Genomic DNA, 15,753 nt, shown 5'->3' on the forward strand with positions numbered 1-15,753 from the left:
GATCTGGTCTGTTTAAACGCGAGCCATCAAGGGATGCGGCGTCTTAAGGGACATTCTGGGAGCAGCATCGTGGATTCTGGGCACAGCACAGGCGGAGATTGCCGGGGGGCAGCGGTCTCTGAGTGGCCGTGGCAGCAGGACCAAAATAACACGGCCAATTAATGACGAATAAAGGCGAATAAAGAGCGAATAAAGGGCGAATGTCGGGGTGATTCGTGTGTGGTGGAGAGATCGTCAGGGGTCCGCTGCACGGTGGACCAGCCTCCATTCCTCCCACTGGCGGTCTCACTCTGTAACACGACCTGGCATGGGCTCCATCGAGGGTTGTGCATTTAATCTTGATACGCATTTGATGTTGCACTGCATCGAGTCCTTAGTTGGCCCTTGAGCCTGCAGGCGCACAGGGTGAGTGGCTGGTCGAGTTAGGGCAAGTCGCCACCACAGGCACCAAGGATTCAAGGAACTGTGCGATCAACAGTTATGGCAGTTTATGGCTCATAATATGGGTCAAATTATGGGCCAGTCTATGGACCATGTAACCATGGGCCAACTTCGAGTTCTTACATACAGTCTTGTCCATTGGTTTCCCTGGCATGCAACTATGCATGCACATTCCACATCAACTTATTATTGCGGTCGCGTCCTTCAGATGGCAGTCTGGCTCGCTACTCAGTAACTAAGGATAAGATAGACTGGTACATCCACTCGTTCTTGGCTGTGTCATTTATATGACAGTTATCTGTACATGTTACATTGGCCGAGACAACCTTTATTGTTTCTCTCTATCTGGAGTGTCCTCTACTGCTATCTCAAGCACCGGTCGCTTACAGACGCTTACAGGCTGCCGTATTGATCAGAGATGCGCCCCATATTAAGCAGGACCAGATACTGCCAGTGCTTCGGCGCGTATATAACTACGGCAAACAGAACGGACAGTCTTTCTTTCTATTGTTCTCTGTAATATTGTACTAATATTGGCTTATAACCATTTCCCTGGAATGGCTTTGCGTTGCTTTGGCACCTACAAACCAGTCCACTGCCAGCAGCTTGAACATAACCATTGAGACTTTGAAAAATAACTTGACAAGACATGTTGACTTGACTAACTTTCCAAGTCTCTAACTGACTCGTCCATCGCAGGTGATTATGTTGGTATGGCCGGAGTCAACACCACCACTACTTCCATACCGACACCCACATCCGTATCGACATCACATCACCACGGCGTAGGAAGCGTAGGCGGCCCTCCAGCAGGCCAACTAAAGTCCTCATTCTCAACCCCTCCCTCCCCAGTCCGAAACACCGCAGGGGCAACATCCTCCGCCTCAGCCTCCTTATCCAACGCAACCCTAATCCACCCAAACACCCCATCCCGAATATCCTCGCCCAGCAACACCCAGTCCACAAACGGATCAATGCCCCCATCCAGCTCCTGCCGCAGGATAAAGTCCTCGACATTCGCGGTATGCTTAACCCCATTGCCCGCATACGGTTCGGTCTCCTCAACGTCCGAAATCAGGCCCTGGTCAAAGAAAATCTGTGCGCTCCGCATTGAATCAGGCGCGTATAGCCCGCTCAGTGTTCCATTGTTCGTGTTTACGCTCGTCCCGTGCCCATGCGCAAGCATATGAACATGGTTCGCGCGCCCCGCATAATGGCCCGGAACGAGGGTGTGGAACTGCACGACCCCCGCGTCGTCTGTCTGCTGCAGCCCGCGCAGAAAAGTGCGGCTGAGGTTGGCCTGGTCGTTTTCTCCAACCCCGTTTCCGGCTTCGCTGACCCCCGAGTACACCCCTGTGGCGTTGCAGCTCCAAAGGTCGACCCAGATCGAGGGCACGGGGGCGCAGGTGCTGCTGTCGACGAGTTGGATGTCTAGATATAAGGGGATTCCTTGCTGAGATTCGGTTAGGGTGCGGCGGATGAGTTCGCCGGAGACGTCTATTTTCTTGTCAGATGGATAATTGGAGTCTGTTTGGGTATGGGGTGGTACAGTATGGCCCTTGGGTGGTGTCTTCGGCGAGGATACAAGATCCGCTGGACTGGAAGAGCGTTGCTGGGTCTGTGGACGGTGTGACTGATAGGTTTGATGCGTGGCTTGCGTTCAAAGGAGCAAGGTCGCGTTGGAGGACAGGCCCGGTGAGACCACGCGCCTGGCGGATTCTATGCAGCATGGTCTTGCGGCGGGCGACGTTGGCGGCTTCGATGGTGTGGGCGTTGGGCTCTGTAGAGCATTTGTCTAGGCTTCGAGTGTGTATGCCCTTCAAGGCAGAGGCACGTTCGGCAGCTTCGGCCTTGATATCGTGGCCGGGGTGTGCGAAGACTATGGTAGCCAGACCCAGAAGGCCGGTGAAGAGAGAAGAGATGCGCATTGTAGAGTGAATATTGGATGGGATTGCTAACGATCTTTGATGAACTGTTATTGTACTGCCTTTATGGCAGAAGTATGGCCTTTTATATGTGGCAAGCCCTAACCAGCCTCTGGCTGACGAATAACTCGCACGACATTGGGAGACTGAGAGCAGTCAACGGCAGACTGATCCAGATTACTCCAATATCGCTCATAGGTTGCTAAGATTAGAATCTGAGGCGAGATATGGTTGGGAATAAGCTTGTCGATCAAGCTGACGACGCGATACTATGCCTCTCTCCTAGCTTGTATAGAAACCATATACTACAATTCATCCAACATACAGTACACGCACTCTTGGACTTTCCTCTCGGCATCTCTCCTCATCCTTCGCCAAGAACATCGATGCTTCCAAGTTTAGCAAAGTCGGGGATCGAAGCCCGCGATGCCGACATGATTGGCACTTTTATTTCCAAACAGGCGAGATGTTCTCCGAGCCCTAAGCCAGCATCACCAACCCATCGGTGTCGGCTCTGCTCTCGCCGATAGTCGATGCATCTAGATAGAGTTCGGCTGGACGTTGGAGCATTACGCGGCTTTTACTTGTTATTTCTGGATGTTGTCTCAAATGACTCGTGGCAGACCAAGTGCGAGTTACATATCCTGGACGCCTGACGCTAACTTATTGTTAATTGCATATCAGCCCGAATGGCAGGTGCAGTACACCAGCGGGCGAGTCTCCTGTACTGGCCACTAAGTAGGAAGTATACTTATCCCGGTGATATTCAATATCTATAGTACTGTCCACGATATCAACAACTCAGGTCATCTGCCTAATTCTCCGTATCTTTCAAATGCTTCTCTTTATTCCTCCTCGCGTTCCCCTCCAGCCCATACAGCACGTCCTCACTCATCCCCGGAATCACCATATCAAACGTCTCCCTCACAACCGTATACTGATAGTAGCCACACCGCGCAATCGGCTCCGTCTTGCGCACATCCAGGATCCCATCGGTAAGCACACTCTCCGCAATATGCACCCCCACCACCCTCCCAATAATCACATCCACCGTCCCCATCGGCGGGTTCCCCGGCAGCCGGATGGTCGTGTGGTACTCGCATTCGAACTTCACAGGACTCTCAGCGACCATGGGGCAGTTTACCTTGGAGGCAGGCTCCTTGGTTAGATTTGCGCGCGTGAACTCGTCGACCCCGTAGGGGACTTGCTCGGCGGTGATGTTGACGGCGTGGCGGAGGGGGTAGGTGGCTAGGTTCCACATGAACTGGCCGGTGGACTCGGCGTTTATGACGGTGTCTTTGCGGCTGTTTGTGGCGGTTTGGTTCGAGGAGAACATCACGTACGGCGGGTCGAAGGTTAGATTGTTGAATTGCGAGTAGGGGGCCAGGTTGGAGGTGCCTGATGGGCTTTGGGTTGATATCCACCCGATTGGGCGGGGGATTACGCAGGCCTGTTTGTTATCGGGATGGGTATAGAGTATGGGCATTATGGTTGGTAGGCTTACCTTGAAGGGATCGTGGGGGAGGCCATGGTCTGTCACGCCGGGTTCGTAGAACATTTTGATATAGATAGACATCTATTGCAGGGACGACATGCCAGACTCTTTATACCCAGTCCAGGATGAGGGGTAACTCCAATCTGATCCGAGCTCCAGCATCCGAGGACCGATTCCGAACATAACAATATTATACTATAAAATGCAATTAAGTACACAACTTCCCACCCCACCGCTCAAACCCCCCCGTATCGAGGTCAAAAAGATCCAAAATCCTCCCCACGCTCTGCTCCACCAGCTCCTCCACACTCGCCGGCCGAATATAAAACGCCGGCACAGGCGGAAACACCACCGCCCCGGCCCTCGTCACCCCCAGCATATTCCTCAAATGGATCTCACTCAGCGGCGTCTCGCGCGCCACAAGCACAACCCTCCGCCTCTCCTTCAGCATCACATCCGCAGTCCTAGAGATCAGATCGTCGCAGACTCCCGAGTTGATCGACGCCAGCGTCTTCATGCTACACGGCACGATTATCATCCCGTCCGCCTTGAATGACCCGCTGGATATGGGCGCCGCCATGTCGTGTATGCTGTGTGTGTGCGCGGCGAGTGCCTTGAGGGCTGATGGTTTGTAGTCGGTTTCGTGCTTTAGGGTGGCTTCGCCCCATTTGCTGAGGATGAGGTGGGTTTCGATGTTGAGATGGCGCAGGGCGAGGAGTGTTTTTATGCCCATTATGGCTCCGGTTGCGCCGGTTATTGCGACGACGATGCGCTTGCGGGGTTTGGTTTCTGTGTTCATTGGCTCTGGGGATTGTTGGTTGGATTGGGGTGTTGTGCTGTTGAAGAAATTGGGTAGCATTGTGTTAAAGATTATAGTGAGAGTGATGGAGGCTGGTTGCGTAAGGTATGGGTCTCAGAGGCTTTATATAAGTACCAATCGGTCCGTATAATCATTCTCAGCCGATTCAGACTTTTCAGCCAAACTGCAATCGGGAAACCGACAGGAACTGATACTGTCCATAGGTCGAGACCGAGACCGAAGCAAATCCGAGGGTCCGAGGATCCGAGATGGAGACGGATCAGTCGGAAGCCTGACAAGTGTCTATATAGTCTATTCAGGCCGTGACTAGGACTCTTCTGGAAAGTCGAAGAGTGGAACTGTCCTGTTAGCAGGCTCTCATGTCCATGTGGCCCATACATACCATTCATAATGGAGTCAAGGTACGTCACTGGCGAGAAGTCCATTTCACCAGGAACAGGGAACCTTCTCCATTAGCAATGACCGTATAATATAATATTATATCACTTGCATAACTCACCCGTAGTCCAATCCCGGAAACAATTCATTATACGACAGCTCCCCCATCGACATCATATTCTGGGGTCCATCGCCGGCTTGGAAACCCGCAAAACCAGCTACATGCGTCTGTTCATTCTGATCAGTTCCTGTCTCTTGAGCACTCCGTTTCCTGAGCGTCTGCCGCAGCGTAATCAACGCCCGGATATGTCTCGCTGACAGCCACTGGCTATAATCCGACCCCGTCTCCATCCCAGCCCCAGCCCCAGCCCCAGAGAACACCTCGATAACTCTCTGCTGCAAGTCCCGACACTCCCCATCGTCCCTCGTCTCCTGCCACGTGCAGAAAAGCAGCGTCGAGCTGAGCACCGTGTGAACCATCGACCACGTCCTCAGCGGCACAACAGACAGAGCCTGGAAATCGAGGAACGCGCGCGAGGCCGTGATGAGGCTCTCTCGCGCCCGGGATCGAAGGGATACCAGCCGTGGATCTTCGTTTAGATGTCCCGGGGTCGGGGTCGGGGGTGTCTTGATTGCCGGTCGACAGAGCGCAGAGGCGATGAAGGAGACGTGCATGCGCAGTGCGAGATGTTCTAGATGCTGCGGTAGATTTCTGCAGTTTTGGCGGTTGAGGAGGTGTGTTTGTGCTCGATTGAATGTGCTGTCGAGATTGGTGAGCAGGGTGAGGTTGTGGTTTGGCTGTTCGGGGATTTCCTCTATTTTCATAATCTCGAAGCCTACCCAGCAGAAGTAGTGCATGAGGTTGACGTATGAGAGTTCCAACCGTGGGGATGATATCGCTTCTGGTGTCCAGCGTATGTTGGAGACGATGGGTGGGCGGTCGTAGCAGAGGCTAAGGAGGCTGTCTTGCCAGACTGTCATTGACCTGGGTGGGTTAGACAGTACTGTTTTATAAGACAGGATCATACCATAGTAGTTTAGCTTTCTGTTTTGCGTGTTCAGGCCAGTGCGAGATGCCTCTCTCTGTATGCAACCCCAGAGTCTGAGCCAGCCTGACCGTCGTCCCCAGCAAGGCCCAGGCTGCATCGGACTGGCCATTATTCTGGAGCGTATTGCCGAGAATGAGGAGAGACTGGACGACATCCAGCGACGGCCGAAGCAGGAAGTTTGCAAGACGCAGAGCCTGGAAAGAGCGGCGAGCTGATCTGTAAGTAGCTGGCAGCAAATGGCATGGTCTACTTACCAAAGTCCTGGCACAGTTCTGAGCGCTGGGGGTTCTCCATGTCAGAGAAGTGAGCACCGGCTGCCAGTGTCGCTAGAAGGAGACTTATATGGCCAACAGATCTCCCTGACGTCCATTGCTCCGATATCTTATCTCGGTCGCTCAGCTCTCCAGAAGCATACGTGCTAAGATAGATGCAGATGTCGGACTCGAACTTGTCCACGTCGACGAGGATCGGGTTGAACGGGTATGCACATATGCGGTAGAAATGAAAGAATCTTCAATAAGCAACTGGACAGTAAATCACAGTTAAGAGGACGTACTTTAAAACCTCGTCTCGGTGAGGGAGGATATCTAGAATAGCCACCCACCGGTCATGCGGCGTCTTGGACTCGATGAACGGATAGCTCAGATACGTGTTGTGCAGGCCCAGGACAGACGTAGCCTCGCGAGCCATGGTCCCCTCGGGGTCCTGCTGGTGCAGTATCGAGACCAGCGAGTTATCCCCGGAAAAGACGTAGCTGTCGTGGTTCTGCGCCGAGCTCCGAGGGCTGTCCAGGGAGCTCGGCCCGGCATCTGCACTGCGAGACGGCTGTGCATTATTTCTATTTCTGTCTGTTATATTACCCTGGCTGGAATGTGCAGCCTTCTTCCGAGTCTGTTCGACATTGTAGGCGCAAATCAGGGGGTGGTCCCGCCGTACGCAAGTCCTGCAGGGCTGGCTGCCATCGCACTTGACTTTCCGCTGGCGACAGGGATAGCAGGCCTTTGATTCCCGCTGCTTGCGTTTGAGGCGAAGAACGCGGTCGATCTCTTGCCGTTCGATGCTATTCGGGGAGTCCATGTGGCCAAGATACCATTCCCATGCAACTGACTCTAGCTCTTCAAATATGCCAGCCCTACCTAGTCGTAACCAAACACTCTATTATCGAGTATACAATGTAGATACATGCCCACGAGGTGAAGCAGGGACTGGAGCAAGTCAAAGCGGTGCAGCTCGGATATCTCGGATTCCCAATCGGGACCTCACGTGACTGTTTCTAGTAACGAGGATATCCAACTGTTCAGGCAATGAATATCCAGCTGTTCGGGCAGTATTAGCTGCTCATTGCACTCTGTAGACCATGACTACTCTGTGGGTCCACAACTTTACTAAAATCTTTCAATTCCCTGCTGCGGATCCACGACGAGCATCTCCGAGCCCCCGAGCCCGAGCCCGAGACATCAGTACGAATGCCTCATCGGCCCGAGTCTGCAAGCCGGTTTGCCGGCGAAGTATATAAACCTCCTGAATATCCAAACAGTTTCCCAACATAAACAGACCTGCGTCAACATGTCTTCACCCCAACTCTGCTTCCGCTCCTTCGTCGAGGCCCTGAAGCAAGACAACGACCTGATCGAGATCAACACCCCCATAAACCCAAACCTCGAAGCAGCCGCAATCACCCGCCTCGTGTGCGAGAACGACCAAAAGGCCCCGCTGTTCAACAACCTCCTCGGCGCCAAAGACGGCTTCTTCCGTATCCTCGGCGCCCCGGCGTCTCTCCGAAGTTCACCCAGCGAGCGATATGGCCGCCTCGCCCGCCATCTGGGTCTACCCCCAACAGCTAGCATGAGGAATATCCTTGATAAGATGCTTGAAGCGGACCAGCTGCCTCCGATTCCGCCGACTGTTGTCCCTACGGGGCCGTGTAAGCAGAATAGCCTAGAAGGAGACCAGATTGATCTCACGCAGCTTCCTGCGCCGATGATCCATAAATCTGACGGGGGGGCATACATCCAGACTTTTGGTAAGCACTTCAACTAGGAACCCTCTCTCTCGAGTGTTAGATTCTTACTTACACTGCACACCAGGAATGCATATCGTGCAATCCCCCTGCGGCAAATGGACAAACTGGTCCATCGCGCGCGCAATGGTCCACGACAAGAACCACCTGACCGGCCTGGTCATCCAGCCCCAGCATCTATGGCAGATCCACCAGATGTGGAAAAAGGAGGGCCGCGATGTTCCCTGGGCTCTGGCATTCGGGGTTCCCCCCGCGGCGATCATGGCGTCCAGCATGCCGATCCCGGATGGCGTTTCCGAGGCGGAGTATGTCGGTGCGATGGTTGGACAGCCGATTGAGCTGGTGAAGTGCGATACAAACGATATCTATGTTCCGGCGACTTCGGAGATTGTGTTGGAGGGGACACTGTCGATTACGGAGACGGGGGATGAGGGTCCGTTTGGGGAGATGCATGGGTTTGTCTTTCTTTCTTTCTTTTAAACAGTGGGGTGTCGGGTATGCTAATGGTATAAAGGTACATCTTCCCTGGAGATACACATCTCTGTCCGAAATATCGAGTCGACAAGATCACATACAGAGACAATGCCATCCTCCCCATGAGCTCCTGCGGGAAACTGACCGACGAAACCGTACGTCTCCTACACTTACGAACTCATTTACCTTGTATAGATGTATATACTAACTGCTACTACTAACAGCACACAATGATCGGCTCCCTCGCCGCCGCCGAAATCCGCAAGCTATGTCAAAAAGCCTCCCTCCCCGTCCTAGACGCCTTCGCGCCCTTCATCTCGCAGGTAACCTGGGTCGCGTTGCGCATCGACACACCCAAACTGCGGTCCATGCAAACAACACCAAAGCAGTTCGCTAAAGATGTGGGCGATCTCATCTTCAACCACAAGGCCGGGTACACGATCCACCGGATTGTGCTTGTCGGGGAGGACATCGATGTGTATGACGATCGGGAGGTGATGTGGGCGTTTTCGACGAGGTGCAGACCGGGGACAGATGAGGTGTTCTTTGACGATGTGCGTGCGTTTCCCCTGATCCCGTATAATGGGCATGGAGGGGAGTCGAGGTCGCCGGTGCGTGGGGGGAAGGTTGTCTCTGATGCGTTGTTGGCGGTTGAGTATAGCGAGGGCAGGGATTGGGAGGCGGCGGACTTCAAGGAGTCGTTTCCTGAAGATGTCAAGAGGGATGTGCTTGGGAAGTGGGAGACTATGGGGTTTGAGAAGTTGGATATATAATAAATAATTATATAAGCATTATTTACTAGGGATGTCACTACTATGTATGTCAAGTTGTCAACGTAAATAGGCGAAGATTCCATACTTTTAGACTATTGTACATGCGCCAGCATTAAAGACGTCATTAGTGGGTGGTCGGTGGTATGATACATAAGTCAAGACTTTAACTTCGATTAGCAGTTGTTGACAAAAGGTAGGTTCATACATACCTATGACCAGGGCTTCCGGAGCTGGGGATAGCAGAAGAGGAAGAAGACGACGACGGCGAGGAGCACGACCAGCGTTGGAATGAACATGAAGGTGAACAGGAACAGGCTGAGGCCAAAGGCCAGGTTCTGCCCGGGGAAGAGTTGGCGGGCCATGGATTCAGCAAATGTCGCCAGCATTGGGATCAAGAATCAGAATCAAGAAGTTTCAAGCTGAAGACGAGAGGAGAGAGGAGATAATGAGGAAGGAAAGCTCAGTCAATCCGTGGACGACCTGCTCCCCTTGATTACTCGAGCAGTAAGGTAGCGGTTAGAGTGCAGAGTGCAATTTAGAGCGCAGAGTTCAATTTAGACTGTAATTAGGGTGTAATTAAAGTGCAGATTGTATATGCAGATTTAGACATCATCGTCCAAGCTTATATCTGTGCAGAAGGCTTGTATGGAAGAGCCGGAGCGAAGCATTCAACCAGAATGTTGTTTGCCTGCAAGGACACCCATACTGGCCAATAGTAACAAGCATTCATTGGCTGGAAAAGAATATCTGCGCCACAGGTCCACCGTGCTCCCCACCGCGTCCCACCGAGTGCGGCTTGTATAGCTCCCAATCGGGACACGCAAGGCAGTAGGCAGCAGGATTCTGCAGCTGACCGCATTCTCCTTGTCCTGTTCGTTGTCCTGTTCGTTGCCCTGTTCGCACTTGCACGCAAATCGCTGCAAGTTCCCCTCGTCTGCTGCGAGTTCGGTTCACGGTGTGTATCGGTGTGTCTCTACTGAGTACTCGAAATGGCACTCCGCATATTTCGAGTCAGTGCAGCTGAGCACACACACACACAGTCTTAACTCTCAAGGAATACTCCGCACGGGGAAAGACAGAATAATGTATCCGACTTCCGTAGGCAACAGAATATCCTGAAGCGAGCCCACAGCGAATGACAGATCAAGCACATTGGCCGAGCCCTGTAGGGCTGACAGCTTACCCCGTCTTCCCCTTCGCCTATGGGGAATTATTGATTCTGGATTGGGATACGTTGCACAATGCACGACCGGCCAGGGATAGAACAGAAGAGAATCAGCTAATAATAACTGATAAGCGCTGGGTGTCTCCTTGCACTCCCCACCTGCTCTCTGTCTACCCCCCTTATATCTCTCTACCATACTCTACTTCACCTACTCTACTCTTCTTATGCATAAAATGCTGATCTCCTTACCCTGTCCCTCTCAATGAGTCTCACGCCCGACTACAGGCCTGCAGAACTGGCCCCCCAGCACGACAACTTCGGCGTCGACTGGGTTGTGCACTATCAATTCGACGACATTGGTATGCCCAGTCCCGACTCCCAGTCTGGCACTGCTAAGATCTAACGAGAAAAGAACCGTCCAAAGCGATCGAGGAGTTCGAGTCGCTCATCCACGATCTCCACGAAGCACATCTCGAAACGCAGGTGCGGCATGGACACGGAGCCTCACTCCTAGTCTTCATTCGAGTCCCAAGACTGCATTTGGGGAGTCTGGTATATCAGTCTAGGTATGACCTGTATTCTGGCTTGTGTTTCTGTCAACTAACTGGTGTAGAATCAAGGACTGGCTGTACGGCATCATCCACGAAATCCCCGCCGGCGACGACGACACGATAGCGGACGCCGAAACCCCCGCCGAGGCCCTCCGATCAGTATACCATGCGGTGACGTGGAAGAAGGAGCTGGGCGGTGCTCATATCACGCCGAAGCATCGCAAGTGGAAGAACATTGCGTCGGCGTTTCCGCTGCACGACCAGGAGGCCAATGCCGAACTGCTGCGGAAATGGAGCAAGACGGTCCTCCTGACTGCTGAGGATCTCGATGCCATTCGGGCTCTTTTTGGCGAGAAGGTGAGTCTTGGCCTGTGTTGGTAGTATCAGATGCTGACCAGATAGGTTGCGTTCTACTTTGCCTTTATCCAGTCATACTCGTCGTTCTTGGTGTTTCCGGCTGTCTGGGGAGCCTTGACCTGGTGGTATCTAGGACCCTATTCTGTTACCTTCGCTGTTGGGAACTGTCTCTGGGCGATGGTGTTTGTCGAGTACTGGAAGATCCGCGAGAAGGACCTGAGTCTGCGGTGGGAGGTCAAGGGCGTCGGAGCCCTCAAGGTGACTCGCACGCAGTACGTCTGGGAGAAAGAAGTCAAGGACCGCATCACCGGGCAGACCGTGCAGGTCTTCTCGCCATACCGGCAGTTCCTCCGCCAGCTGCTGCTGGTGCCCTTTGCGTCCGTTGCTGCGGCCGCCCTGGGGGGCTTGATTGTGATTACCTTTGCGATGGAGGTGTTCATCTCAGAAGTCTACACAGGGTCTTTCCAGGGCTATCTCGAGTTCCTGCCCACGGTCGTCTTCTCGCTGTTTCTGCCCTCCATCACCGGGTTGTTGAACTCGATCGCGACCAGACTGACCAAGTACGAGAACTACCGCACCCAGGACCAATATGACCTGGCGCAGACCGCGAAGCAGTTCGTGATGCACTTCATAACAGCCTTCCTCCCCACCGTGCTTACAGCGTTCGTGTACGTCCCATTCGGCGCCACCATCGTGCCCTACCTAGACGTCGCCCATCTCCGCAGCGAGCCCGCAAAGAACCCGCTAGACTTCCAAGTCGACCCCAGCCGTCTGCAGCAGGAAGTCATCTACCTGACGCTAACCGGCCAGGTGCTGGACTTCCTCGGCGAGATCGTCTACCCCTACGTCAAGGGCATCGTGTGGCAGAAATGGCGCGACTACCAGAGCAAAAAGGAAGCCGTCGAGCACCGCAAGCGAGCGGCCTCCCACGCAACAAACAACCTCCTCTTCGACGAGCCCGACGAAAGCGCCTTTCTCTCCCGCGTGCGCAGAGAAGCCGACGCAGACGAGTACAACGTCCACGAGGACACCCTCGAGATGTGCGTGCAGTTCGGCTACCTCACGCTCTTCGGCACCTCGTGGCCGCTCGTCGCCCTCGGATTCCTGGTCAACAACTGGCTCGAGCTCCGCGGCGACTTCTTCAAGCTCAGCCACGAGTGCCAGCGCCCGCCGCCGATTCGCTCGGACTCGATCGGGCCCAGCCTGCAGGGGCTGGAAGTGCTGACCTGGCTGGGCACGCTGTCGACCGCGGCAATCGTGTACCTGTACCGCGGCGGGATGGCGGAGATCCGCGCCTCGTCGTTCCTGCTGACCATCCTGGTCGCGGAGTGGGCGTACCTCGCTATGCAATTTGCGGTGAGCACGGGGCTTTCCAAGATCATGGCCAGTGTGCTGCGTCGAGAGGGGGCGAAGCGATATGCAATGCGCAAGGGATATCTAGAAGTGGCTCAGGGCCAGGGTCAGGGTCAGGGTAGAGGGGGCAGCCCCAAAGGCAGCAATGGAAAGCTGCGAGTGCGCTTTCGCGACCGGGTCAGCGTCTACACGAGTGCGACCGATCCACCGTCCCCGCAGTCCGACGATGTGCTGCGTGAGGCTTCGTTGGATTCGGAGCGGCGGTTCTGGACGGGCTCTGCGGTGGAGGACGGGGTGCGCATCATCAGGGCCCTGGGCAGGTCGGGCGAGGACTCCAAGGGTGAGAAGGAGATGTAACTAACTAAATCCATCTACAGGCTACAGAATTAGACCCTGCGTTGACGTGAACTGCGTATTGGAAGTGAGTGGCTTATGTTTGCCAATGTAGGGCTGGCCCCCAAATAGAACAGGCCGCGTAATGTCGCGATGTATCAGATGAGGCTCAGCAGCGACTCAGCTCGCAGCTGTGGAACTGACAGGATTCCGATTCCAATTCCAACTGTCCAACACCGCTGTTGGAGAGAGCAGATTGGACGCCTGCTGAGGCTGTACGTACTGTCTCCAGTCATCCAGTGGTACAGTTCATGTACACAGTCTGCGGGCTGAGCCGACAAGCATTGCGACATCCATGCTCCCGTTGCTTGTGAACACTCTTAGGCAGCTAAATTCTTACTCAGCTTCACTTTACACCAGGAAACTGGTGTAAGTTGCACCCGTGGAATGGGAGGCGAATGCAAGCTGTTCCATGGTTCGCAGGCTGTGCCACCACCACAGGGACAGGCACCCAATTTCGAGATTTCAAGGCAAGTACGTGACTCTTAGTCTTGGTGACTACGGAATATTGCAAGAATATTGCGGTCTTGCATCACTCTGGGCGCAACGTCATCAGCAACAGACGGTGGATAAACGGGCCTGCCTGGGAGCCACTCAAGATGCCCAGTTCCAGGCAAAAAAGACTAGAAAAGTCTAGCAGCAGCTAAAATTAGATCGGCAACTGGGCGCCGTGCAATTTCCTTCACAGGCGAGGGCTCCACGGGCCCACAGGGCTCAGCGTCCTGTGGAGTGTGTATGAATGAGGGAACCAGGCCGGGGATCGCGACAGTGGCGAGCAGTGGCGGTGTTGCTGCTCATAAATAAGGACTGTTCTCCTGTCTTTCGAATATCATTCTATCTCTATCTCTCTCTATCACTCTATCTACTCCTACCAAATACTCTACCAACCATCACAATGAAGTTCATCGCTGCCTCCTCTCTCCTCCTCGCCGCGCTCGCCAGCGCCCAGAACATCGACGACATCATCAACCAGATCTCGTCTGGCGCCGAGGGCATCCCCGACGAGGCCACCAGCATCTACAACTCCATCACCGAGTCCGGCGGCGCCATCCCCACCGAGGCCTCCTCCATCCTCTCCGAGGTCTCCGCCAGCGGCACCTCTGCCCTCGACAGCCTGACCGGCTCAGACAGCAGCAGCGCCTCTGCCACTGGCAGCTCAAGTGGCAGCGGAAGTGCTTCTAGCAGTGGCAGCGGCAGCGCCAGTGCTACCCCTACCACCTTCACCTCTGCCATCACCACCACCGACGCCGAGGGCTCCACCACCACCACACAGGCGACCATCACCAGCTCCGTGGCCCCTGATGCCTCCAGCACCGACTCTGGTGACGACGCCAGCCCCACGGATGACGGCGCTGCCTATGCTACCCCCTTCATGGGCGTTGCTGGTCTCGTCGGCATGATGGGTGTCGTTGCTGCCCTGTAAACGTGAAACCTGCTTTTGTTTCCTGTTTCGGTTTCAGGGATAGATTTGTTTTTTTGATATATTTACCCAAGTACCTGCTTTATCTTGCTTGGTACATAATGTATGAATGTCGCTCCTTAGATGATACACCCAATGCACTGTATATGATTACCGCACAATCTGCTACCTAATAATGATGAGTTGAATTGTTTGGATATTCGCTTCACTTTCCATAATCATTTGACATGAATATCACCGTAAGCAACGTTGCTCCGTAATCCACCGGGGAAGCTACAAATGGCCCCAGACAGGAGGATCGTCTCTTCATCTCGCATGGGCCCTGGCCCCAACCACTCCAACTTCTGAGTTCTGACTCCTGAGAAACGTACGATGGACCAAGATCTACACTGCCTTACGAAAGTTATCTGCCTTATGGCGCAGATTCGTCGGTCCTTCTGTGCCGTCTTGGCCGTCGATCTGGGACCTGTTACTGTGACAGTGAGTTACAGACAAACAAACAGCGGAATTCACCTAGGCCCTACTGGTTTCACTTTCGTCGGTGGCGCCTGGCGGAGAAGCCGGTTGGGCCTGGGCGCATGTCATTTATATTAATTATTAACCGGTTTCATGGGGGAAGAACAAGATTAACCGGCTTGAGGCCGAGGTTCGAGATCCGCTCCAGCTGTCGCGGCGTGTTGCCTTGTGGGGGAATATGCTCCGCTCAATGAATATTCTTGTCTACCTGATATTGCATATCTGCTCTAACGTGCACCTGCGTCAAGTACTGTAGACTTTCACAATCCCATTCAAGCTAGATTTGTTGTCTCTAATTGCGATAAGTATACAGAAGGGCAGATGTAGCTTAGTTGTCGGATGGTTAATATAAGCAGCCTGATATATATATATATCGAACACGAAATAATATCCTCCCAATAAATCTCCAATTAGCATCAGTTGTCCTTTTATTTGATACCAGCAATATATATATTAAAGTAGGCTGTAATAAAGACATACTTTTGGTGGTTCCAGGCCAATGTCCTTAACAATATCCTTGTTGAAACAAGACTTTGTTACTATGTATAACTACTGTTTCCCTCGCAGGCATACTATAGCCCCGTCCGGAACTTAGTATATCCTCTTCTGGGCTTGGTACCTAG

At 53.5% G+C, this 15,753-nt stretch overlaps 8 protein-coding genes across 8 annotated transcripts; 3 read left to right on the forward strand and 5 right to left on the reverse strand.

The window, feature by feature from the left end:
• Window positions 1-1,216: 1,216 nt before the first annotated feature.
• On the reverse strand, window positions 1,217-2,369 carry APUU_80776A (intradiol ring-cleavage dioxygenase; the record flags this gene model as incomplete). Its single annotated transcript, XM_041697094.1, has 2 exons — window positions 1,217-1,938; window positions 1,991-2,369. 2 exons carry the CDS (start codon window positions 2,367-2,369, stop codon window positions 1,217-1,219), a joined length of 1,101 nt encoding a protein of 366 aa, XP_041562659.1.
• An 811-nt stretch (window positions 2,370-3,180) lies between these two features.
• Window positions 3,181-3,924, reverse strand: APUU_80777A (flavin reductase family protein; the record flags this gene model as incomplete). Its single annotated transcript, XM_041697095.1, has 1 exon — window positions 3,181-3,924. The coding sequence occupies one exon, from the start codon at window positions 3,922-3,924 to the stop codon at window positions 3,181-3,183; it is 744 nt and encodes a 247-aa protein (XP_041562660.1).
• A 145-nt stretch (window positions 3,925-4,069) lies between these two features.
• Window positions 4,070-4,720, reverse strand: PAD1 (UbiX family flavin prenyltransferase; the record flags this gene model as incomplete). Its single annotated transcript, XM_041697096.1, has 1 exon — window positions 4,070-4,720. One exon carries the CDS (start codon window positions 4,718-4,720, stop codon window positions 4,070-4,072), a length of 651 nt encoding a protein of 216 aa, XP_041562661.1.
• A 267-nt stretch (window positions 4,721-4,987) lies between these two features.
• Window positions 4,988-7,185, reverse strand: APUU_80779A (uncharacterized protein; the record flags this gene model as incomplete). Its single annotated transcript, XM_041697097.1, has 6 exons — window positions 4,988-5,019; window positions 5,064-5,125; window positions 5,181-6,044; window positions 6,088-6,319; window positions 6,363-6,619; window positions 6,665-7,185. 6 exons carry the CDS (start codon window positions 7,183-7,185, stop codon window positions 4,988-4,990), a joined length of 1,968 nt encoding a protein of 655 aa, XP_041562662.1.
• Window positions 7,186-7,674: 489 nt separating this feature from the next.
• On the forward strand, window positions 7,675-9,375 carry FDC1 (UbiD family decarboxylase; the record flags this gene model as incomplete). The annotated part of the gene is made up of 4 exons (XM_041697098.1): window positions 7,675-8,131; window positions 8,196-8,583; window positions 8,643-8,757; window positions 8,827-9,375. 4 exons carry the CDS (start codon window positions 7,675-7,677, stop codon window positions 9,373-9,375), a joined length of 1,509 nt encoding a protein of 502 aa, XP_041562663.1.
• Window positions 9,376-9,584: 209 nt separating this feature from the next.
• APUU_80781A (uncharacterized protein) lies at window positions 9,585-9,761 on the reverse strand (the record flags this gene model as incomplete). Its single annotated transcript, XM_041697099.1, has 1 exon — window positions 9,585-9,761. The coding sequence occupies one exon, from the start codon at window positions 9,759-9,761 to the stop codon at window positions 9,585-9,587; it is 177 nt and encodes a 58-aa protein (XP_041562664.1).
• A 1,041-nt stretch (window positions 9,762-10,802) lies between these two features.
• On the forward strand, window positions 10,803-13,158 carry APUU_80782S (anoctamin family protein; the record flags this gene model as incomplete). The annotated part of the gene is made up of 4 exons (XM_041697100.1): window positions 10,803-10,899; window positions 10,953-11,106; window positions 11,154-11,448; window positions 11,494-13,158. The coding sequence occupies 4 exons, from the start codon at window positions 10,803-10,805 to the stop codon at window positions 13,156-13,158; spliced, it is 2,211 nt and encodes a 736-aa protein (XP_041562665.1).
• A 775-nt stretch (window positions 13,159-13,933) lies between these two features.
• APUU_80783S (putative GPI anchored protein) lies at window positions 13,934-14,617 on the forward strand (the record flags this gene model as incomplete). Its single annotated transcript, XM_041697103.1, has 1 exon — window positions 13,934-14,617. One exon carries the CDS (start codon window positions 13,934-13,936, stop codon window positions 14,615-14,617), a length of 684 nt encoding a protein of 227 aa, XP_041562666.1.
• Between the last annotated feature and the right edge of the window lie 1,136 nt (window positions 14,618-15,753).

This window comes from Aspergillus puulaauensis, chromosome 8 (assembly GCF_016861865.1).
Source record: "Aspergillus puulaauensis MK2 DNA, chromosome 8, nearly complete sequence".
Lineage (NCBI taxonomy): Eukaryota > Fungi > Ascomycota > Eurotiomycetes > Eurotiales > Aspergillaceae > Aspergillus > Aspergillus puulaauensis.